At 42.7% G+C, this 25366-nt stretch overlaps 1 protein-coding gene across 5 annotated transcripts; it reads right to left on the bottom strand.

The window, feature by feature from the left end:
- On the bottom strand, window positions 1–24945 carry LOC308317537 (outer dense fiber protein 2-like). Of its 5 annotated transcripts, XM_080766620.1 has the most exons (20): window positions 24881–24945; window positions 24452–24564; window positions 22895–23029; window positions 20820–20963; window positions 20589–20671; window positions 20345–20413; window positions 19268–19397; window positions 17910–18041; window positions 17095–17142; window positions 16204–16275; window positions 15854–15970; window positions 15278–15466; window positions 14029–14138; window positions 4973–5108; window positions 4308–4418; window positions 3910–4176; window positions 3277–3377; window positions 2640–2802; window positions 1641–1766; window positions 1–795 (listed from the first exon to the last, which is right to left on the bottom strand). In XM_080766620.1, the coding sequence occupies exons 2-20, from the start codon at window positions 24551–24553 to the stop codon at window positions 649–651; spliced, it is 2382 nt and encodes a 793-aa protein (XP_080622746.1). In that variant the 5' UTR covers window positions 24554–24564; window positions 24881–24945; the 3' UTR covers window positions 1–648. The 5 variants fall into 5 exon arrangements, with proteins under 5 accessions (XP_080622746.1, XP_080622749.1, XP_080622747.1 ...); XM_080766623.1 differs by lacking the exons at window positions 20820–20963; window positions 24881–24945 and having other exon boundaries at window positions 24452–24688; XM_080766621.1 differs by lacking the exons at window positions 20345–20413; window positions 24881–24945 and having other exon boundaries at window positions 24452–24688.
- Between the last annotated feature and the right edge of the window lie 421 nt (window positions 24946–25366).

The raw sequence follows: 25366 nt of genomic DNA on the forward strand, positions 1-25366 counted from the left end.
TTCATTTATTACAGTAAGTCATACAATTAAATGTAAACAATTCGAGTTTGTCTCACTGGGTTCATCATACAATTAATAAAAACATGTCAAAGTCTAAAATAGGTATATAAGAAAAAGCTTTTATAGAGCACCTAAGTCCTGACATCACCCGCTCATCCCCTGGTTCACAGGCCAGCTTAGATTCGTCTCATATAATAATTGTGGTCCAAAAATAAACAATAAATAAACTGTCCTGGCGATATTGTCGGGGAGGTGTCTCTGTCGTTTACAACATCCATCCATCTTCAACCGATTATCCGTAGTCGGGTCGCGTGGGCAACAGCTCCAGACTTCCAGTCAGTCAATTATATACAGTATGTCTGTTTCTAGCGAAAAGTTAACTAATTCAGCAGCAGTAACATTTGTGTTTTCTCTCAGTCAGTTGATTCTTCATATCCATATGAGTGAAACGCCCGGGATGATTTATATAACACAGTTATTATATGAGGCGATCTAAAATCTCCCCATGGGGACTACAATGCAGTAAGTAAGCAGATGAACCTGTGGACTTGGTGCCCTCTAGCGATATTGACGTCAGACTTCGGTGCTCTATACTTGTATAGGACGTTTTCTATCAAATATGTAGTGCTTGAAACATATGTTTCGTATTTAGTTTGCAAGTAAAGAGTCGCCGAACACATTCCCATACGAGGCTTTGAGGAAATGAACATAGTTCTGTAGGCTGCGGTTTGTACAGTCCGACTGTTCCAGTCTGTCCTTCACGTTCTTCAGCTGACACTGGGAACGACGCTCCATCTGGAAAAGGAACACCACAAAGTCTCAGTTTAGTGCTGTACCCAGGGACGTGCACACATAGACATCAACCCTTTTACCTGTCTGTAAAAACAACTGCCCTCTCCAGACCACGAATTCAGCATTTACTGATGGTGAAAGAAATGCTAAATGCCACTCCTTTCCATGCCATGCCGGAAGGCAGCCTTCAGGAGAATTGCTTTTTTCCCCCTTGAACACAGTATTTTGCATTGAACAAATTTGTTTAGAAATCCAGGTCATATACACCGCATCTCCACTAGCTAAAGAGTTCTGGGTTGAGCCCCGAAAATAGCTGATCTACAAGCTCTCAACACGTCGCAGTGCGATGCGTTGTGAGCTTGTAGATCTGCTATTTTAGTCCAAAAGTGCCCTCTTACAGGGTTTTCAGCCCCTGCCCCACTGACATGCACTCTCTGCACGTCCCTGGCTGTACCCTTTTTGCTCAAATGTGAATCTCGATTTCCCTCCACAAGAATTGAGATCACGATTCTTACACAATTCTCATTTTCTTCCATGATAATATGTATTGTATTTTAGTCTGTAATTGCTGCTGAACATTAACTACATTCAAAATGTGGCACCTGGAGCCATTAACTACTGTGGCTTTACAAAGACAACATCAAAGCTTGACTAAAAGTCTCTCTCTTGTAGCAAAAACACAAGATTAATAATTAAAATGTATTGGGACAGTGCTGCACAATTCTTCACAAAATGAGATCTTCGATCGCGATCTTTTTTCGATTAATTGTGCAGCACTTATCTCGGCCACGACAGTTTAAATGTACATTTGTGTCAAATTTGGCGAGGAATAAAGAAATGTCACACACTTCCTCCTTGCTTCGGTTGAGCTGGGTCAGTTCTGTTCTGGCTATGCTCAGCTGGCTCTCCAAGTCCAGAGCTTTGGACTGGGAGCAGCGCTCTTTAGAAAAGGCCCTCTGCATGCTCTCGTCCATCTGAAAAGAAAATGTACAAAAGAAAATGTAAACATCCCCAGTACACAGTGGTTTACTTAACCCATTTTGGGCGGGAACCCCTTTTGGTTATACTTTAGCTATTTTAGAAAAATCGTGAAAATGTGGCACAAATCTTTGAATATATTCTTTCAGAGCGAACGTTTTTAACTCAAATCTTTGCTTCTGAGGGGTTCCTGGAACAACATATTTTCAGATGGGGGGGTCGGTGGCCAATTACATATAATTTTTGGGGTCCTTGACATGAAATATTGAGCACCACTGATGAAAACATGAGGTATTTCAGAATACCTCATGTTTAGAAGTTTTTTTATTTTTATCAGGCAGGCATAAATGGGTTTAGTATCAATACTGCAATGTAAGAACTACGTTACAAGTAAAAGTTTGGAATTCAAAATGTACTTGAGTAAAAGTACAAAAGTATTGGCATCAAAATGTACTTAAGTATCCTGAAGTAGAAATTACTTACTACTTACTATGCGGAATGTCAAATGTAATGGTGTAACACTAATCAAAGTAACTAGGCTAAATCGTTTTCAAATATAAGTAAAAAGTACAATATTTGCCTCTGAGATGTAGTGGAGTAGAAGTAAAAGTATTGGAAACTGGAAATACTCAAGTAAAGTACAAATACCTCAAAATTGTACTTAAGTACAGTACTTAGGTAAGTGTACTTAGCTACTATCGTTAGCTAAGATCGTAAAAAGAAATTTTAAATCTTTATCCCACACATTTTGTTCACCCAGTGTCAATTGTCTAATGTAATTAGGGGAGAACATCCAAACTCCACACAGAAGATGGTAACTTTTTCGACAGAAGCCTGCATGGTGAAAGTGATCTCCAAAGCAGACAGACCTGTCTCTTGGAGTCCTCCAGGGCATGCTCCAGCTGCCTGGAGAGGAGGCTGCAGTCGCTGGTCCGCTCCTCCAGTTGCTGCTGAAGGCTCTTAATGGTGGCCTCCTTCACGACCACAACCTGAGCCGTGTCTCTGTTGTCCAATGTGCTCTCCTCCAGTTTCCTAAGACAAAACAAGTTGGAGAGGTGGGGTGGTGCAACTGAAGCGTAATCGTTTCAAAGCACGATATATACCGCCTTTGGGGCGGCCAGCTACTGTAACTAAAAGGCTACTGCCTTAACATAGACGCACAGCTAACCAAAATGTGTATAATGTAACACAATTAATAATCGTTTTGTAAAAAACAGGTGCAATTTTCTTTCAAATGGTGCGATATACGACATATTCTTTCAGAGTGAATGTTTTCTAACTCAAAAATTTGCTTCTGGGGGGGGCTGGAACAACATATTTTCAGATGGGATTCGGTGGCCAATTACATATAATTTTTGGGGGTCCTTGACATGGAAATGTTTGAGAACGACTGACATATTAGAAACAAAGGTTTTTCAGAAAGCTGATATAATAGGCATTTGTAGAAACGTCCTCGGGTCTAAATGGTATTAAAATCTCTAAATGGCGCCGTGAAAACGTGCGTACCTCTCCAAGCTCTCCATGTTCTCCTTCAGCAGGTTGTTCTCTTCCTGCAGAATCACGTTCTTGTGCTGGAAGGTCTCCAGACGAGTGCCTTGTTGTTCCACCTGCACATATATATATATACACATTTATTTAACACCATTCAGGGCGAGAACCCCTTTTAGTGTTTCAAGCATTATGTTATACTTTAGCTAGTGAAAAATAGCAGATCTACAAGCTTCTAGGTCTGCTATTCTTTTTTATATATATATTCTTTCAGAGTGAACATTTTTAACTCAAATCTTTGCTTCAGCTAAATGATAGTTTAGAACCAAATCGACCCTTATTGGTCTGTAACTCTGAGAGTGTACATTCTCAAAGTTAAACCAACAGTGATTTGACAATATAAATTGGGGGTCCCAGAGATATAAATGGGGGGGGGGGGGTGTAGACTAATGCATGTCAAACTGGGGGGTCCTTGAAATTAAACGGCTTGGAGCCGTAAAAATATTCTCTTGTGGGGGTCTATGCCAGACACCCGCAAGAGAATATAGACTCTATGGCATATCTTTTAAAATATGGGGTAATTGGTGTAAATTTGGGGGGGTCCTTGACATGAAAAAGTTTGGGAACCACTGCTCTAACACATGCAGTAACCTTGTGCCTGAGGTCGGAGAGGGCGCTGCTCTGCTCGGCGTTCCTCCTCCCCTGAGCGAGCGCCAGCTGCTCCTGGGCCTCTCTCAGCTGGGCCTCGCTGTGGCGCAGCCTCTCGGGCAGAGGCTCCAGATCCTGCAGGCGGCAGACCAGCTGCCTCCGGACCTGCTCGATCTCCCTCTCCAGGTCTCCCCTCATGTCCCGCGCCTCCTTCTGCACCGCCTCCAGCCTCAGGCGGTGCTCCTCCGACTCCAGACGAGCTTGGTGGACCTGGGGGGGGCGGGGCGGACAAGGGTCATTGTCACTGGGACTGTACAATTAATCCATTCTGGACGGGAACCCCTTTTTGGTGTTTTTTTGCGGCTTTTGCCTATTTTTTATAGAGGAACAGACAGCCTTACCTTATTCTTATATTTGTCCACCAGGCTCTCGTGCTTCCTAACAGACGTTTTAAGCTGAAGTACTTCGGACTGAACAAATCGGAGTGTTTCTTCAGATGAGGCCAACGAAGCCTTTGGAAGAAAAATAAAATAAAATAAGAACAATTATGGCAGAGCAGAATGTGTAGAAATTAATATACAATCTGCACTGTAATAGTCTTATGAGTCTTGTTTAATAATGACAAAGGATATTGTTCAAGGCTAAGCTCAGAGATAGTCCGGTTTGCTGGATGTCAAATAATAGTTGATTTTGAACGTTTGCTTGTTATCACTCCTATGTTGCCAACATCAATACAGCATGGAATTGTTGACAAAATATTCAAAGTTTTGGGTCTGAGGCAAAATCTCATTGAGTGGTGGTCCGTGGCTCATATGAAAAGGATTGAAAACCACTGATACATCTCATGCTATAATTAATAAACAATTGAGCTTTTATAAACATTACATTGTGCCAAAATCGCAGCTATCTAGCGTTTATTCACTTTATTGTTTCATGTAAGGCAGATTTAGTAAACGGATAAGTCGATTTAGTTAATAGTAAACAGATAAGTTGGCACATCGTACGAACACTAAAGTGCATTATTATAAAAACACATAATTATTTACAGGTCTATCGAAGCATCTACCTTCAGTCTCTGGTTCTCCAGCTTGGTAGAGGTGCAATCAGTGCTCAGGTTATGCAGCTGGTCCAACAGCTCCTGTCTCTCCGCTCGGCCTTTGTCCTCCTCAGCGTGCAGCTTGGTGGTCAGTTCAGTCACCTGGCTGAGAAACACTTTGGTTATCTTAGTTACATTTTAATTACTTGAATTTTCTAAAAATTCTTCTACATCCTGACTGTAGGGCCAATATGCCTTTCGTTCTATAATTCACCAGGGATATACGGTTTTAACGTGCTCACACTTGGACTTGGGCGTCTTGTTATTGTTTACTCACTTGTTGATGTGTAGTTGTTTGTCGATGGCGACTGATGACAGGTTGGTATTATTGGTAGTTTGCGTTGTGAGTGAATGGTTCAAAATAAACGGGGGGAAAACAAAACAAGAACAGGCTCCAGACATAAACTAAATGAAGGTCTCAAAAACACAGACGAGCGCAGGGATAATAATAAATAATAAAGTAGGCTACTTTTCTTTCTTTCCTTTCTTTCTTTCTTTCTTTCTTTCTTTTACTGCGCTGTTTTGTGCGTTGCGTGCAAGCCGTTGAAAATCTGTGTCTCTACTGGCGTCTTTCTCCCCACAGCTGTGGGCCTGTGGCTTAATTAAAGGGAACCATGGTGCCATTTCTCAAGGCAACCAGGGGGGCGCCATTTGGTCATGAATATGTCAAATCAAATAAGATGGCTCCTACATAACCGGCCCCTATTGTTATGGGCATGCTCTAATAACAATATAAAATCAAAATAAACTGGAGCCATACCAAAAGGTTCAAAATCAAAATAAATACTTGTGAGGGGGGGAAACAGGCATGGTGTTATGTGCCTGCCTAAATCTTGGTGCTTCTTCAATTTGACTTCGGCACCAGCAGGCAAATCTTGCTGATGGGCCTGTCGAGCACGCTGGTTTTCGTCTGAAGACGTACACTTCTCACAAGTCCTCTCGAGTCTGGCATTGTTTCCAGGACTCTAGCCAGCATCCAGGATCCTCTTGGTGCGTTTGTGTCAGCTATGATCACAATGTCTCCCTCTTCGAAGTTCCTGCGGATGCGGTTCCATTTTTGACGTACATTCATAAGAGGTAGGTATTCTTTTATCCATCTTGTCCAAAATAGATCTGACAGGTATTGCACTTGCCTCCAACGGCGCTTTGCATATACATCCTCGGCCTGGAACACTCCTGGTGGAAGGATCGGCTGTTTCTTAAGAGTTAACAGATGATTCGGTGTTAGTGCTTCAAGGTCATTGGGGTCATTCGAGACTGTTGTGAGTGGGCGGCTGTTAAGTATGGCTTCCACTTCACACATGACTGTATGGAGACTTTCATCATTCAAAGTTTGCTGTTTGGTGACTGATAGCAAGGTCTTTTTAAGCAAACGTATAATCCTTTCCCATACACCACCATGATGGGCGCCGGCGGGTGGATTAAAGGTCCATTTGACTCCTTTCTGTTGTAGAGATCTTTCTATTTTGTTCAAGTTCCATGTCTTCAAAGATTCCTTTAGCTCCTTTTCAGTGGATATGAAATTGGTCCCATTATCTGAACGAATTTCTGTCACTTGGCCTCTTCGAGCAATAAAACGCCTGAGTGCATTTATGCACGAGTCTGTATCTAAAGAATGGGCCACTTCAAGATGTACTGCTCTACTGATTAAACATGTGAAAATGACTCCATATCTTTTGACTGTGGTACGGCCTCTTTTGATTTCAATGGGTCCGAAATAGTCTACTCCTACTTGTGTGAAAGGTGGTAGGTCAGGTGTTATCCTATCTCTTGGCAGGTCTGCCATCTTCTGTTCTCCAACAGATGCATTGAGACGCCTACAGGTCACACATTCAGAGATAATCTTTCTTGACAATGAATTGGCACATGGAATCCAATACTTTTGTCTCAGTAGGGAGAGCATGTGGTTTCTCCCACTGTGTCCTACTTGCTGATGGATCTTTCGAAGAATGAGTTTAGACACATGATGGTCTTTCGGGAGGATGGCAGGGTGCTTTGCAGTTTCCGGCATGGCTGATCTGCTTAATCTTCCACCCACTCTTAATACCCTTTGGTCAAGTTTGGGATCAAGCTTGTAGATTGAACTGTCTTTTCGCACGTTCAAACTTCCTTTCTGTAGTGTTTCAATTTCCTCTTGAAATCCTTGCCTTTGACATAATTGTACAACAGCCGTCTCTGCCTTGTCCAGTTCATCTAGTGACAGGTTGTGTACTCTTAGAGTGGTTTTGAATCTTTTCATTTCTACTTGAATCAATTGTCTTTGCTTGTCTGGGTTTGAGTCTTGAATTTGCATTAGGTCTTTTCTTTTTCTACTCAGCTGCAAAAGGTGAGTTCTTAACTTCAGCATCCATGCTACAGCTCTTTTCAATCTGTCGAAACTTGAGTAGTGATGTATCAGAGTGCTAGTAGCATCTTGATCTGTCGTCTGGATGGTATTGACTGTAATCTTCTCTCTTTTGATTTCAGGATCGTCGGCTGGTATGGAGGTGAGATCAGCAGGTAAGTTAGGCCACGTCTCTTCCCTTTCCTGTAGGAAGTCTGGTCCCTTCTTCCAACTTTCACACTTTAGAAATGCCTCAGCTGTGAGACCTCGGGACACATGGTCTGCAGGGTTGATCTTGGTGCTTAAGTATCTCCACTGCTCAATAGAAGAGTGTTCTCTGATAATGCCGACTCTGTTGGCCACGAAAGTCTGAAACCTCTTTGTATCGTTTCTGATATATTTCAAGACTGCTGTACTGTCTGTCCAAAACACCGCCTTTCTGAGTGGAAGGTGTAATTCAGTCTCCAGCATCCTGTTCACTTTCACTGCAAGTACTGCAGCTGTGAGTTCCATTCTTGGTATTGTGACTTGTTTCAAGGGGGCAACTCTTGCCTTTGCCATGATCAAGGAGATGTTAATTTGGTTTTGAGCATTGGTCATTTTTAGGTAGGTGACAGTACCGTATCCTATCTCACTTGCATCACAGAAGTGATGAAGTTGGGCTGACTTGATCTTGCCAAATTCTTCAGATCTAATACATCTTGGAATGTTGAAGTTCTCCATCTGCTTTAGTCCAGTGAGCCATTTATGCCATGTGTGACCAAAGGCATCTGGAATCCTGTCATCCCATCCATAATTCAGTTGGCATAACTGCTGCAAGATGTGCTTAGCAGTAAATGTGAACGGAGCCAAGAACCCCAGTGGGTCATACACTGAGCTTACAGTGGAAAGAATCCCTCTTCTTGTGTAAGGTTGATTTTTCAAGTTCACTTGAATCCTGAACGTATCCTCCTCCACATCCCACTGCACTCCAAGGGCCCGTTCGACCGGTAGGTTCTTTTGATCCAAGTCAATGTGTTTTACCTCTGTGGCTCGCTCTTCTTCTGGAATAGAGGCCAGCACAGTGCGGCTGTTGCTAACCCATTTGGTTAGGCGGAAACCTCCTTGAGCACACATGGTTCTCAGTTCTTTAGATAGTTCTATGCCATCCTTCTTATTTGGCATAGCCTTCAAACAGTCATCGACATAAAAGTTCTCTTTGACAGTATTAACTGCCTCTGCTGAGAACTTGTCTTTATTATCTTCAGCAGTCCTTCTTACGGCATAACTAGCAACACTGGATGAGGATGTTGCACCAAATAAATGCACTGTCATTCTGTACTCTACTAGGCTTTGACTGAAGTCACCATTCGGCCACCATAGGAATCTCAGGAAGTCTTTGTCAGATGGTGTGACTTTCACTTGATGAAACATGCCTTCTACATCTGCCATCATTGCTACTGGCTCTTGTCTAAAGCGGATTAAGACACCCAGCAGTGTGTTGGTTAGATTTGGGCCTTGAATAAGCTCATCGTTTAATGATGTACCTTGGAATGACGCAGAACAATCAAAGACTACACGAAGTTTGTGCTTCTTTGGGTGGCGTACACCATGGTGAGGCAAGTACCATGTTCTTCCTTCCTCAGGTTTTAACTGTCTTTGAGGTACAGCTTCAGCGTGTCCCTTTTGAATGACACTTTCAAGAAAGTCAGTGTATTCTTTGTGGAATTCAGGATCTTTCTTGAACTTCCTCTTTAGCGACATGACACGCTGCTCTGCCAGATGGCGGTTGTTGGGCATTGCAACATCTTTCTGTTTGAAGGGAAGGTTTATTTGGTAATGACCATCTTTCATTTGAGTGGAGTCAGACATGATTTGCATGAATCTTTTATCTTCTATAGACATTTCTGCCTTCTCTTCGTAACCCTTTTCTGGAAAATCATAATTGAACTGTTGGATCATGAGGTCATTCAAATTTATTATAGATATGCGGTTACTGAAAATATGGGTTGGCTGCTTACAGCTCCTTGTGGGTTCGTTTAGTAGCCCATTAACCACCCATCCAAGTCTTGTCTTTACTGCATAGGGCCCATTACCCTTACTATTAATTACTGCCCAAGGTTCCATAAACTTAGCTGCATCATTACCAATCAGGAGTCCAATATCTGCATCAATATATGGTAACTTGACCTCTTTTAGGTAGTTCCATTCTTGCACATCAACCTGAGTGGGAATTTGCTTGTTGGTTACAGGAATTTCTTTTTGAGTGTAAAGTGGTGGCAGTTTTAGGAAATCTTTTCCTTCAAGACTTGACAGTTCCAGTCCATTGATCCTGTTGATATTTATGACCTTTTCTTGTCCTAGGGTTCGAAGTAGGATTCGAGTTGGTGTTGCTTTGGCATTCAGTTGCTTCCTTAAAGCTTCTGTACAAAAGGTTCCAGTGCTTCCTGGATCAAGGAAAGCATACGTTTTGAGAATTTGGTTGGAATTAGTTAATTTAACTTGCACAGGGACAATTGACAATTTTTGCTGGTCACCGGCCCCGGTATGGATGGGCTTTTCCATGGTGACTAATGCACTGCTTACTGACATGCTATCAGTGTGGCTTGCTTGACCTTTAACTGAGTCTTTCTTAAATTCAATGTGCAACACAGAAGGATGCTTTTTTGTGCAAATTTTACAAATTAGTCTTTTCGTACAAGATTTACTCAAGTGGCCTTGAGTTACACACCCGAAACATAGGCCATTTGCTTTAAAGAATTCAACCTTATCTTTGTGCATCTTTTTATCAAAATCTTTGCACAGATCTGTGCTGTGGTTGCCTTTACAAAAGAAACACGATTTCTGTGAGGTGGATGTAGAGTTGTTTGACTGAGACTTAGGTTCTTGTGATTCTGTTACTGTGGCAAAACTGCTTTTATAACTGCTTTTAGGGTGTGATGAAACGGGAATGGATTTCAAGTTTGGTTTCTTGTCTTTCTGTTTTGTATCTTGGATTTCTCCAAAGAGAGGATCTACAGCAATGTTTGCTTGTCTTTCAATGAAGTTGACGAGTTGTGGAAACTTGGCTCTTCTGTGTGTGCGTTCATGATAATCATATGCCACGGTTCTCCACCTCTCTCTGTGCCTGAATGGTAGCTTTGATAAGACTGATTTCAGGTGTGTTGGATTGTTCATGTCTTGTAGAATTTCGTTATTGCTCATAGCATTGCAGCATGTTCTCAAGAAGAGTGAGAATTTGTGTAGGGCTTTGCTATCCTCTGAACGGATTACATCCCAATTCAGAATCTTTTCCTGATAGGCAGCAGCAATAAGCACCTCATTCCCAAAGTGTTTGCGTAGCAGACGTTTTGCTTTTACATAGCCTCTTTGGGAATCCATGTGGAGGCAGCTCCTCACAATTGCCTTTGGTTGCCCATCGGTGAACTGTTCTAGGAAGAGAAGTCTATCTCTGTCATTGCTTGTCTTGCTTTCTATACAGTGTTCAAACGTTCTAATGAAAGAAATGTAGCTCAAGGGGTCACCTCTAAAGACAGGAATTTCTCTAGATGGCAAGAGTGAGAACCTCTGTTCTTGAATTAACATTTCTGTGATTTCATTTTGTTTTCTCATAATTTCTAACATGCCTACACCTGCTTGTACATTAACCTGAGCACCATCTTGCAAGCCAATGTTTGGTTTAGGCTGCGGGGGTTGTTGGTGAGAAACAGGTAAGCGTGACCTTGAACGCTGCTGAGACGTTTTTCTCTGTGGCTGCCGTGATTGGCTACTAGGGGCATGCTGAGACCTTTGTCTCTGTGGGGGATGTGAAGTAGCTCCTTGCTCTTCATCATAGTCATCAATGTCATCATCGTCATCTTCACCATCATCATCATCGTCATCTTCACCATCATCATCCTCCTCATCATCAACATCATCTTCCTCTTCATCATCCAATCTATAATACTTATCAACCTTCTGGCTGTCTACTGGTAAAGATTGCATTGAGGCAAAATATTCATTGATGTGGATTAATGGGTTAATTACTTTAGTGTCTACATGTTTACTGACATCTAACAATTTCAATTTGGCATCAGCGGCTGCGAGTTCAACTTCCAATTCAAAGGCTTCTCTTTTGTCTTTGAGCTGTGCCTCCTGTAATTCAAATACTCGTCTTTGCTTAAGAGCAGCAGCACGTGCAACTAGGGCTGCCCTTTCAGCCTCTGCCTCCCTCAATACAGAGGAGCTTGTTGCTGTTTTCTTTCTGCTTATCATGCCAATTGAAACATTATCGATTGATTTTGACAATGATTTCACACTAATTGCTTGTGTCACTTGAACATCCGGTGTCACTTCTGGTGGCATTTGTGCCATAATAGCAGGGGCATTGTTCATCCATGTTATGACTTTGTCCTGAAATTGACATATGCTTTGAAGTTTAGGCTTATACCACTGCTCATGATCCTCTAAGGCCTCTTCTTCTAATATCCAATGCTGTACAGAATTGTGAAGTGATTTGAAATCATTTGTTTTACTACTAAATTCATCGTACTCTTGTTTAACTAATGCAATGTTTTTGTAATCAACCATAAGTGCTAGTAACACATTTTTTTTGTTTGTGAGCTGTCCAAGTTTATTTTTTCTTGCATTGCATTGTTTTGTATAATTAGCTTCAAGTGCCTTTGGTGTAGGCTTCACTTGCCTTTTACCCTCACTTTCTGGCACACTTTTATCAGAAGCATGAACAACATCCTCTTGCGCTGTCGCCGCAGCAGCTTCGGACAGGCATCTTTCATACCGGAGTAATTCATCCGCTCCATTTACAGACATTATTAAAACGTGACGTGACGTCCGTTTTTTAGAATACAACAGCAGCGCTTATTTTCCAGATCCAAACTTATAGCGTTGAACAAAGCTTGCTTACTAGCGACATCAATTCATTATGGTTAGATGATCCTTCCAATCGATCCATTTCAATACAATTGTGTCCGTATCTGAGAAGATTTTCAACTTAATTGTAGGGCCAATATGCCTTTCGTTCTATAATTCACCAGGGATATACGGTTTTAACGTGCTCACACTTGGACTTGGGCGTCTTGTTATTGTTTACTCACTTGTTGATGTGTAGTTGTTTGTCGATGGCGACTGATGACAGGTTGGTATTATTGGTAGTTTGCGTTGTGAGTGAATGGTTCAAAATAAACGGGGGGAAAACAAAACAAGAACAGGCTCCAGACATAAACTAAATGAAGGTCTCAAAAACACAGACGAGCGCAGGGATAATAATAAATAATAAAGTAGGCTACTTTTCTTTCTTTCCTTTCTTTCTTTCTTTCTTTCTTTCTTTTACTGCGCTGTTTTGTGCGTTGCGTGCAAGCCGTTGAAAATCTGTGTCTCTACTGGCGTCTTTCTCCCCACAGCTGTGGGCCTGTGGCTTAATTAAAGGGAACCATGGTGCCATTTCTCAAGGCAACCAGGGGGGCGCCATTTGGTCATGAATATGTCAAATCAAATAAGATGGCTCCTACACTGACAGTTTTCTGAAAAAGCTATGTTTCTATGTCAGTCGTTCTACAAGCACATAGCGCGCCACCGAGTGGTGCGCTATGAGCTTGTAGTTCTGCTATTTTTCAATAGCTAAAGCATAACATAATTCTAACACCAAAAGGGGTTCCCGTCCAAAATGGGTTAAAGGACCACTTCACCACTTTTCAACCCATCTTCATATAATAGGTCCTCACTAATAATCATGATAAAATGTCACATTTTTTTTCCTACTCAGTCTGTGTCCAAGCTAATAGGAACTGCAGGCTTTCTAGTCCTGAAAAGTTGCAATGCAAAAATGGAAGCCATCGTTCTCACGATAATGAAAATTGTTTAAAAAACGTTATGCCTAACGATGATGTCACTGGTGGATGGGTTTCTGATCTGCACACAGCCCTCCTATGAGACACAGACTGAGTAGAAAAAAATTAACCTGTTACTGTATATGAAGATAGGTTGAAAAGTGGTGAAGTGGTCCTTTAAACCATTTTGACCTGGGAATGATTCTACAAATCTGTCTAAATCCTGACAGTTTTCTGAAAAAACCTATGTTTCTATGTCAGTGGTGCTCAACCTTTTTCATGTCAAGGGCCCCCAGAATTATCTGTATTTGGCCGCAGACCTCCATCTGAAAATATGTTGTTCCACGCGGCACTCTGTGCCGTGCTATGACCTTGTAGATCTGCTATTTTTCAATAGCTAAATTATGACATAATGCTAGAAACACCAAGAGGGGTTCCCGCCCAAAATGGGTTAAACAGGACGACTTCACCACTTTCCATCGTATATTTATTCATAGAATAGGTCCTCACTAATGTTCATGATAAAAATAGCACATTTTTCCTACTCAGTCTGTGTCGCATAGGAGGGCTGTGGGTAGTTCAGAAACCCGTCCACCAGTGACATCATCGTTAGGATTTTTTGCCTACCCACCTATGAGACACAGACCGAGTAGGAGAAAAACTAATATAGTGTCTGGGCATAAATTATGTTTGTAGATGTTTTAGCAAATTCCACATAAACAACCAACCATAAGGCGGAACCAGGGTGGAAACAAGGCAGAAAGAGCCTGCTGGGTTAGTCAGAAGTCTCAGAATTAAAGATCTGTAAGAATGTTCCCCTGAAATAATGTGCCCCCAAAAAATATGTTGAGGTGGTTGAAGTAATAAAATAAACCAGACAAGGGGCTGAGCGTACTCACATATTAAGACAGGTGATTTCATCCTCAAGCTGACTTTTGACAGCCACCTCTTTAGAGTGGTGGGCGCGCCAGTCCTTCGATGCCGAGAAGGCTTCTGCTAGCTGGGTCTCCTGAGAGTGCGTACATACATACATAAATGTTCCAATCTCAATGTAAATAGACGATTACTGGATTAAAACAACATCAGTACTACTATAACCAGCAAGCCAAATGACGTTATGATGATGTCCTCCCGGTACGTTCAGGACTAGGCCAGATGATCTTTACGTCATTTCCAGGACGTCTTCACCAGTTGAAATAATAATCTGGGCCAGATCCGACTATATGACTTAAATTGATCTGGCCTCGATCTGATTCATCCAGGACATCCGTCTTAGTGGGCAGAATTTACTTTAGTTGAAATCAGGTGATGTTAAAAAGTTTGCAAAGTGCCTTCCTGGCCTTACCTTCTCCTGTAGCTGTGTGGTGAGCTGCCTGGCCGGACTCTTACCTTCTCCTGTAGCTGTGTGGTGAGTTGCCTGGCCGGACGGGACTCTTACCTTCTCCTGTAGCTGTGTGGTGAGCTGCCTGGCCGGACGGGACTCTTACCTTCTCCTGTAGCTGTGTGGTGAGCTGCCTGGCCGGACGGGACTCTTACCTTCTCCTGTAGCTGTGTGGTGAGCTGCCTGGCCGGACGGGACTCTTACCTTCTCCTGTAGCTGTGTGGTGAGCTGCCTGGCCGGACTCTTACCTTCTCCTGTAGCTGTGTGGTGAGCTGCCTGGCCGGACTCTTACCTTCTCCTGTAGCTGTGTGGTGAGCTGCCTGGCGGACTCTTATGCCAGGGCTCCACTGGGCACGTCTGCGTCGCGTCAGCGTCACCGTCACAGAATGTTCCCTTTTTAATCAATGAAGGGTGGCTCCACTGCCCGCGTTGCGCGTGCGTGCCGCGTGCGTGCGTCACCATTAAAATTGAACCGGTTCGTTTTTTGACGCACGCGACGGAGACGCAACGCGCCCAAACGCGCCCAGTGGAGCCCTGGCGTTACCTTCCCCTGTAGCTGTGTGGTGAGCTGCCTGGCCGGACGGGACTCTTACCTTCTCCTGTAGCCGTGTGGTGAGCTGCCTGGCGGACTCTTACCTTCTCCTGTAGCTGTGTGGTGAGCTGCCTGGCCGGACTCTTACCTTCTCCTGTAGCTGTGTGGTGAGCTGCCTGGCCGGACTCTTACCTTCTCCTGTAGCTGTGTGGTGAGCTGCCTGGCGGACTCTTACCTTCTCCTGTAGCTGTGTGGTGAGCTGCCTGGCGGAATCTTGGGCCTGCTCGGCCTGACGTTTCAACAGGGCAATGGTTTCCACGCTCTGTCTCTCTCTGTCGTCCTCTCGTTGCTGCCTCAGCGCCTGCAGCTCCTCCTGCAGAGACTTCAACTCCTGCCGCTGATAGCTGTAGTTCTGCTCCATCCTCTGTAGGGGGTGATATGGTGATATACAGATAGTCTATATCGTGATACAGTGAATGCAAATTCTATAACTTCATTTATACTTCGGTAGAACGACAGTTTCGTTCGCCAAACATAATAAGTATTTTGGCCTAAATGGTCTGTTATAATTTTTTTCTTTTTGTTACCTTGTAGGTGGTTAAAAAAGTAACAATTAAAAACCAACATGGAAAATGAATCGTGATAATATCGTGGATTGTGATACTGCTTGAAAAATAATTGTGATATTGTATTTTTTCCGTATTGCCCACCCCTAATCCTCTGTCCCACACAGATAAATAGTAAACACATTTTACTGTGTTTAGCGCTAGCCTAACGGAGCTCATAACAGTCAATTTGCTTTGTGACAAACCTGAATCTGGGCAGCTAGGTGATTGTTCTCCGCTTCTTTCATGAGTAGTTGAGTTTCAAGGTCGTTGCGGGATGATTGGAGAGATTTTGATAGCTCTGCAGTAGTCATTACGCTGTCCTGTGATTTGGAAGATTGCAGCATGAATGAATACAAGCTCCTAATAGTAAACATCGTGATAAGGGATCTTGTAACTGCAAATTAATTCACCCGTAAACTTTGTATGTCACAGCAACCATGAGGGCCATGACACATATTATATCGCAAAAGTGTAGTACCAGTTTTACGGTTTCGATTTCAATTGGCCAATTATATAGGTATATGTGGTAAAGAATAGATAGAATCATGAAAACCTTTTGAAACTCCAAAAGCTCAGCAAGCTTGGTAGCCTCTTTCTCTTTATTGTTGAGGTTGGCCGAAAGAACCTGGAAAATATAAATATACACTATCATTTGGGATACATCACTGAGGATAAGTGCTCCCGGCCCCCCGGGAGCAGTATGGGTTAGCGCCCCAGCCTGCATCCTCCGTGAGGAGGAAGCCCAAAACCTTCAATGAGGCCTTTAGGAGGGTCATTCGAGCCGCAAGTGGAGCCTGCAGTGCTACCGTTGCCCATGTGGAGCCTGCAGAACCACTGCGGCTCAAGAATCCACCACTCCTGAATGAAGTGTCTGTTGCTGGGAGTCTGGTGCAACGCACAGGTCCTCGCTGTACTCATGGTGAGAGCAGGAGTGGACCTTTTGAGACGTAGGAGGGGCCCGGACAGGAGGCAACCCACAGAGCCTAGTCCCTCCACATGCCAGAACTCAGTCGTAGTTCCGGAGTGGTTCCAACGGATTGTGTGGCCCTGGTCTTTCCCTAGTGGGTCTGAGGGTCACCTGAGTGAGGGGTATGATGTTCGCGAGACCCGAAACCCCGATAACCTTGGGATACATCACTGAGGATACGTCCCAGCTGCATCCATGCGATGTATTATCGTTCTGATATATATATATATAAATATATATATATATATACACACACCGGTATATATATATAAAGATAACATTTCTAACTCAAATCTTTGCATCTGGGGATCCCTGGAACAACATATTTTGAGATGGGGGGGGGGGGGAGTCGGCCAAATACTTGGGGTTCCTTGACATGAAAATGTTTGAGCACCTCTGAAATAACAACATAGGTTTACCATGAAACAGTTATGATTTAGAAGACATAATGGGTTAAATATATGGGTCATTACTTACATTATTCTCTGCTTCACAATCAGCCACTCTTTTTGTTAGTTCGTCTTTCTAGCAGTGGAAGAAGAAAAAGAAAAACAGTCATGTTTCAGTTTGGAGTCATGATGATGAGAATACCTACATACTCCATCTTAATAATCTCAGTGATCTTCATTTTGCTGTGTTCCTTTTTTGGGGGGTCTTTTTAAGCAATTAAAAACAGCAATAGTGGAGAGAGAAGTGAGAGAATATGGGAACAAGTAAGACGCGTGAACGCGGGAAGCAAACGCAGCTGGTGTGGCAGTCTGACACACACACCTGTGTGTATTTAAAATATTATTTTTTAAGTTTTCTTTTAAGTTTTCTACTGTGTGTGTGTGTGTGTGTGTGTGTGTGTGTGCATGCATGCGTGTGTGTGATACAGGTGCGCCCTCTGGTGGTGGGCGGGTGGTGTTACAGCGTGGCTTCCATAGTAATCACTCACTGAGTTCGCAATCACTGCGCTTGCAATCACATACAGCCAATGGTCCGGCCAGCCTGGAATGAAACCGGGGATGACTTGCTGATGAGAGCATTATGCGGTGCCCATGTGGTATGGGCCCTAATAACTTGGCTATCAGGTTGTCCCCACTTTACCATGTTTCTAACTTTAGACTGTCATTACATTCGTTCCTCAGTCCCTTTAGAATCTAAAAGGGGCTGTTAAGGAAGTTAATTAAGGAACTGCAGTTTTTACCTTCCACCTGACACAACGTTCTGGAACCATTTTTCTGAATTTAGCTTTCGGATTAGACTGGTTGTGTCATGGCTTTTCGTGAAAAAACAAAAAAAGAACTTACCTCATAGTCGCGCCACTCTCTGAGACGTTCCCGAAGGATGCGGTTTGTGTTGTCAAATATCTCAATCTTTTCCAACAATAACTCCCGCTGTCGTCCAAGTGAAACGGCGTCCATCTTTGATAGTCGTTTATCCTATAAAATAAGAGATATATTGCTCAACCTTTTGGCCTTGCTGCAATTATTATTTATATATATTTCATTTTTTCCCTTTTCCGTTTTGTTGTCTGTATGTTTTCTTTTGTCTTGTTTTTGTTTTGTTATGTTTGTTTTGTCTTGTCTTGTCTTGTTTTGTTTGTATTTTCATACTTTATAGCTATTTTGAATATTAAAAGGGCTGGCATTATAAGCTGAGGCTTCTGCCAACACTCCCTTTTGGTCAACAAAAAACACCTACCCAGGATTCATTCTAAACCCCATTTTGTTTAATTTGCTCTTACTTATGTCTGAACTTAAGACTAAGACTTAAGACTGACTAAAACTTAAGACTCCAGATCTAAAACTAAGTCATAAGAGCTGGCAATTAAGACGTGCAAAATAGGGTCCATAGAGTCAATACATTTTCACATTAGAAATATACATTTTCACATTAGAAATATACATTTTCACATTCCCCTTTTCATCTTAAAAACACAGAAAAATTCTGTCCACCCCTGCTCCAGGCTGGGCAAGACCTAAGCTGTTGTAGACGCTTTGAGATTTTGGCGGAAGTACCGCCCAAGGAAACAACGTTGACGCTTCACAAATCTGTTTACATCTCCGTGAATGAAACAAGTGTTCCGGGGGAAATACATCTGGCGGATGTTCCGGCCGAACACTTCCCCCAATAGCGTCTCTGCCTTAGGTTGTGACCAGGCTTTTCTCTTCGCAGATGAGTAAGCCTGGGACCGAGGCTACCCCTGCTCTGGCTAACAAACCCGGCATGCAACGAATAGTTGTATACGAAAACACACAATCTACGAAGCAAAAGGAAATAGACGATCTACAAGATGACACGCACCCAAAGGAACGCCAGGCTGAAGGTAGCCTGCCTCAGCCTGTGTGATTTCTGGTCTAGAGGGGGCGGGTGATCCTATTTGTTCACCGATCTGAGCGCCCGCCCCCCTCCTCCCCTCCCCAGTAGAAAACAGCTGAGAACACTGATGTCACCACATTTGAAGCAACGCCCCTCTGCATTCAGTGTTATTGGTTCCAATTCCTATGCCAGATTTTCCAGTGTAGTTTCCCCAGGCTTTTCATTTGGAGCGAATGCTGAATGGAAATAAAAGCCTGGGTACCGAGGCTAGACTGAGAGTGACTAAACAAAACATTTTTGAAAATGACAGCAAGGCTTCTTCTAGGTCATAGGAGGTCATCTTTACCTTGGGCAGGCTGTCTACAGTGTCCTTCAAGGCTGACAGTTGATTGGCTATGGAGACGCCGTCAATCTCAGCTTCCACCAGTGTTCTCAGGAGCAGGTCTATGTCCCCGTGGTGCACAGCAGAATCTGATCTGAAAGCAACGTTACGTATTTCACAGTATTATTTGCAGTAGTAGTAGTAGAAGATTATATTTCTTGAGATGATTATTTGATATACAGTACGCGCTGATTTAAACGGATATATTGGTTGAACGGGGCAACAGGGCATCCTGTAAGTGTACGCTGACAGTGTGTGGTACTGTACATCGAAAACTTATTTTTCACCGTCGATTCCAAACAGAGACATGTGTCCCCTCCCTCCCTTTCTCTCCCCCCAGCTTCCTCTCGCTCTGCTCTCTCTTTCTCTCTCGCTCTCGGCACAACACCTCATCCGCACTGCTGGCGATGCAAGCGAGCGAATTTGGAACGAACGAGGACATCTCATGAAAATCTGTGTTTTTTTTTCAGTTTTTCGGGGCGATATCGCCGTCGCATCGCTCGCTCCTTGCCTGTGCACAGATGAGGTGTAAAGCAAACAATTGACAGTTTTCCTTTTCATTCAGAATAAAAGTTAAATCCTATTAAAAGTTGTCATGTAAACACCTACAAAAACTTAAATCGGAATGAAAATGGCCAATCTGATTTAAACTTAGATCTGATGTAACTGACCGGTTTATTCCATTTTGAAATCCTATTGAAACAATTGTGGACTCATGTAAACACTCATTCGGATTTAAGTTCTTTCTGTGCATGCTTGTTTCCATGTAATTGGTATGGCTATATTATGCTCTTGTTTTGCGATTAATTATAAGAAACTAGACATGTTTAATTTCACATCTCTGAGAGCAACCTCTCATAGGCTACAGGATACATCAAATATAAAGTAATGGCATAAAAGTGTTTTATTATTATTATTTTGTTTTACCTGAAATGTAGTGGAGTAGAAGTAAAAGTATTGGAAATTGGAAATACTCAAGTAAAGTAGAAATACCTCAAATTTTTACTTTAGTAGAGTACTAAAGTAAATGTACTTATTTACTTTCCACCACTGGACGTAAACATATCCGCCCCGCCTCCTATCCAATCAGAAGCCTTCCCACCCCCAAACCTGATGTGGAATAAAATAATGGGATTTAAAAGTATTGTCCATGTAAACACTCATTCGGAATGGCCATTTCCCATGTAAACACACAGCAAAAAACGTACTTCTGAATTCATTCATTCTGAAGTTTTCATTCTGAATGAAAAAGCCCTCGTGTCGGGCGACAGATTCTCTTCGTTACCTGATGTTCAGATCTTTGGATGCAGCCACCAGCTCCTCTTCCTCTGTGGCACCCAGTCTAGAATCCTTCATCCGCAGCTTCGGCTGAAGAGCAAAAAAATTAAAAAACAATTATTACTTTAAAACGGTATAGTTCTAGAATCTAGAGGCATCCACAGCATGGAGGGACAATACAAGAATTATTTTTTAGTGATTATGGCTCATTTCGTATTTTAATTAGTATATGCTACACCTCATCCATAGTCGGCCCTGCGTCCATCATCAGCCTGTCAATCTTACTGACACGTTTCTCACATGACCAGTATCCCTCTTCAGCATCCTCCTTGTTGCCCGGGTTACCGTGGTTTGATCCAGATGCAAATGGCTGGGTGGACCTCTAAAATATGAAAATAAATGAATGAACGCCTGGATAATCTTGAAAAGTATGGGACGACACTACTCGTACAAAATGAGCAAACTAAAACATCAAAGCAGACATTTGGAATTCTTTAACCCATTAAGACCGGGAAAGCATCTGTGTCGTTTTAGATGTTAACCACTTGTAACCATTATGTTATACTTTGGCTATTCAAAAATAGCAGCTATATGAGCTTTATGAGCTTGTAGATCTGCTACCGGTAGGGCAAATACGTATCATTTTGATGGTTCTTGACATCTTAGAAATATGAATTGACAAGCTTCAGTTGACCCCCATCACCCATAGATTCATAGCGTTTTGTAATAGAAGTCTTCATAGCTACAAAGTGCACAAACAACAAACAAATGCATGCTGAGGTGAAACCATGTTATTTAATTGTGTTTTATATTGACTAGTCCATACCCGGGGATATGCACACTCAAAGTATTTGCAGACTTTGGGTTATGTGCTGTGTATACTGTATGCATAATGTTTGAGAACCACTGCTCTGAAAGAACATTGGACAATGATGTTTGACAGTCAGCTATATTGTTGCTTATTGTAGAAGTGTTGACAGTTTAGCGTGCCTCTCACACGCGCGCGCACATTTAGTACATAAATCGTCTGGAAACGTCATAAGGATTGGAACCGAGAGGTGCGTTCGTCTGTGGACGTCCTAGCGACGTCCAAACGACACGGGGCGAGATAAGAATATTCAGAATGATTCCTATTTGTTTTTTTGGCATTTCGCTTTTGGCTTGCCGTATGCTAACGCTCTGTGCAACTATTAGCTTGTCATTGACTCCCATGAATGACTCGTATCTCCTCATCCAGGGCGCTCTCCGTGGTGATAAATGGATCGATATGCTGGCACTTCATTTCTGCTCCTCATCCGTCTGTCCCGCAAAATATGAACGCTTTTTGGAGCGTATATAAATATATTAAGATGATCGGGGATTGTGAGGTCACTTTGTGCGCGCGCGCACACACACACACACACACACACACACACACACACCGCCTCCTGGCACACACACACACACACACACACACACACACTGTGAAGGCCGTAGTACTGTAAATATGACATGAATATGAATGCAAAGTAGCGGTCCATGTGTGGACAGGCTACCTGTCGCCGCGGTGCATGGTGAGATGTGTGCAAACCGTGTAGTTTATCAGGAGAAGACTACCAAACGATGCAACACGCACACACAGTCAGCGGCGCCAAATTGTATAGGGCACAATTTGTTGTGTTGCAGCGCTAGCTAGAGGAAGCATGCCAGTGGGGTAACGGTGAGAACGGTGGCCTGTGATGCAGGTGTCGCCAAGGGACGCAGGTGTGTGAGGGTGCGAGGTGAATTCACTAATAAATTAATGTTGCATCCTTTGGTATTCTTCTCCTGATAAACTACACGGTTTGCACACATCTCACCATGCACAACGGCGACAGGTAGCCTGTCCACACATGGACAGCTACTTTGCATTCATATTCATGTGATATTGACAGTGCAATACCCATTTTTGCATTTTTTAATCCACTAATAAATTCATTATAAATCAGTAATGTGTGAAAGTGGGAAAAGGGCTCCAGGAAGACCTCCATATAATTATGGTCCATGCCTGTGTGTGAAAAGTGGGAGTGATTGGGCCAGGCAAGGTAGAGAGAAAGTGCTGTCAGGGACATTCAGACAGACAGACAGACATTTGCTGAATTTTAGTATGATATTGATGTAACTGAATTAATGCGATTAATGTTGTAGTTTTCTTTTTTTTTATGTGTTTTGTAATATGTTGTGTGTGGACCCCAGGAAGACTAGCTGACTGCCATGGCATCAGCTAATGGGGATCCTTTTCAAATAAACAAAATAGAGGGGAAACATATTATAAACACATAACAGTCAAGAGACCTGCCACTTGTATGAGCCCACGTCTCCCCGCGAGGACACTCTGCCCGGAGGTATCCACGGGCTACGGGACTTGGACCTGGCAGAGGGAGAGGGGTAATGGAACCCAGCATCCGGTGTCGTCTCACTGGTCCTGATCTGCATAGAAGAGAATGTGACGGGGAGGGTGCATTGTTTATTGGTTCCAGGAGGTCCCCCTGCTAAATTAGTAAGTTGATATACAGCATAAAAATCTGTTTTAACAGTGTTGTTTTGGTCGACTAATACTATGATGAAAAATGTCTGTCGACTACCTTTTTCCACTGACTAAATAAAATGGAACTAAATGAAAACTAAGCTATGATGACTAAAACTAAATATACAAATAGAAACTAGAATAAAATGTTATGAAGAGACTAGTGGACAAAAGATCCAGTATAAGTCATTTTACACTGCTGAAAATAGCAGATCTACAAGCTCACGCATTGTGAGCTTGTAGGTCGGCTATTTTCAGCAAGTGTAAAAACAGTCATTAAGACGGCATCAAGGCCGGCCAAAATACATTTTAGTCGACTAAATCAACTGTAGATTTAGTCAACTAAAATCTTATGATATTTCGTCGACTAAAACTGGACTGACACCAAAACATTCCAGGTGACTAAAATGTGACTAAATCTAAATTAAGTTTCATTCCAAAGACTATGACTAAACTAAAATAGAAATTTACTGCCAAAAACAACACAAATGAATCTTGTATTGGGGCTCCTAAATATTTTCCAGATGAGAGTCCACAGACAAAATAATTTCAAGAATGTGGGGGTTCTTGGCAAGAAAAGTTTGAGTTCTTATAAGCAACATGCCAACCTTCCTGTGAGAGGACAGTTTGTGACGATTTATCGCCGATAATGATCAAAGTTGTCCAGAAGATGAGGCCACACCCATTTCAACAAAAATAGGGTTCCATGGTGTAATGGTTAGCACTCAGGACTCTGAATCCTGCGATCCGAGTTCAAATCTCGGTGGGACCTTAGTTTGGCAAAAGTCTCGCACATTCTAGTTCTAGTTGCCACACTAACAATGTTCTTATAAGCAGATTTATTGCGATCAGAGTTCAAATCTCGGTGGAACCTAGCTCTGATCCATAGCCTTCAGAGCTAGGTGGAACCTTAGTTTGGTTAATACATTATTGACCATCTCGCACGTGACATGGCACCTTTCGAAAAACCGTTATCCCAAAAAAAAAGAGCTACAAGCTACAATGCCAATAATATCCATCTTGCTTAGTTGCTTGACCGTCTGCGGTGACCTCCTGGCCCATAACGGAGGAGGACGGGGTCGGTGAGGTCACTCACAGACGTGGCTAAGCTTAGTTAGACCGTGATGCAAATCAAAAACCGTTCCCCAACCCACTGTATACAACTCTACACATCATGCAAATTTGCAAAAGAGCCCTGTCCGGCTCTCTCTCTCTCTCTCTCTCTCTCTCTCTCTCTCTCTATGAATGGCGGTATCGGCATGCATAACGGCCCTGTCTGTGTGTTGAAATGGTAACTTTTATAATGAGTGGTGAAACAAACAAACCCGTGAGGTGGTCTTAGGAGGACTTCTCATCCGATGGACATGCACAGGCGTCTTCTCTGAGACATGGACGTGGACGGGCGGCGACGAGTCTCGCGTTTTCATTCTGAATCAGTCTAAAAAAGAAACAGCCTTTTAGGGACAATCAGTACTGGACATGGTCATATCTACCCATAAAGCTAAAATACACTAACTGTACACACTAATAAATATACAGCAAAGCAGCAAAACCCCAGACTTCTTCTCTTTGTGAAGACTTGTTGTGTTTTGAGCCGAGTAGCAGCTTGTGGTTGGTTGGTTTAGTAACAGATCGTTCTGTGATTGGATGACCACAGAAAGCTTGACAAGCGTTGCCAGTAGCAACCACGGGTAGAAACAACAGACAACAAAACCGAGGCTCAGGCTACAGATTAAGAATGTCATATTGTTTACTTTGTCGTCGTTCTATGCAGTTAATTTATCAGCCTTTTCTTGATCCCTCACGTGGTATTTTATTTATCAGAGCCATTTAGAAAAAAAATAAAGTAAATAAAAGTAATCGCACATCCTCTCTGTGCTACTTCCTGTTGTGCTCCAGTCATATACTTCCGCGCACATGCGCACTTGGGGAAAACGAGAACCAGCGCGTCACGAACATAATATCAAATACAACCACGTAATCATTGGCTTTAATATCAAATTAAAATCAAATTATATATATATATTTTAATATGAATAAATAAGAGCAAACTATTATCCATCCATGTCAGTTCGATCATGCGCCATTTCATCTGACACGGCGCACTGATATGCCTAATTTTGTAACTGCACCCCGTCACTACAATGATTTTTGTCATCACCAGTGTTGCCAGATTATGTGAGAGAAAAACAAGCAGCCGGGTACTATGTAAACAACCCCCCTTTTCTGTTTGGATGTAT

The sequence above is a fragment of the Protomyctophum bolini genome (assembly GCF_963924005.1).
Source record: "Protomyctophum bolini genome assembly, chromosome: 6".
NCBI classification, from domain to species: Eukaryota; Metazoa; Chordata; class Actinopteri; order Myctophiformes; family Myctophidae; genus Protomyctophum; species Protomyctophum bolini.

What these genes read in the sequence shown, in the direction of transcription:
- LOC308317537 (XM_080766620.1), bottom strand. Translation starts at nt 24,553, where the DNA reads ATGAAAACGCGAGACTCGTCGCCGCCCGTCCACGTCCATGTCTCAGAG. An exon ending in TGGGCTCATACAAGTGGCAG is followed by an intron (nt 20,964 to 22,894) that starts GTCTCTTGACTG and finishes TTCATATTTTAG; the next exon opens with AGGTCCACCCAGCCATTTGC. An exon ending in ACCTAGCTGCCCAGATTCAG is followed by an intron (nt 15,467 to 15,853) that starts GTTTGTCACAAA and finishes CACCCCCTACAG; the next exon opens with AGGATGGAGCAGAACTACAG.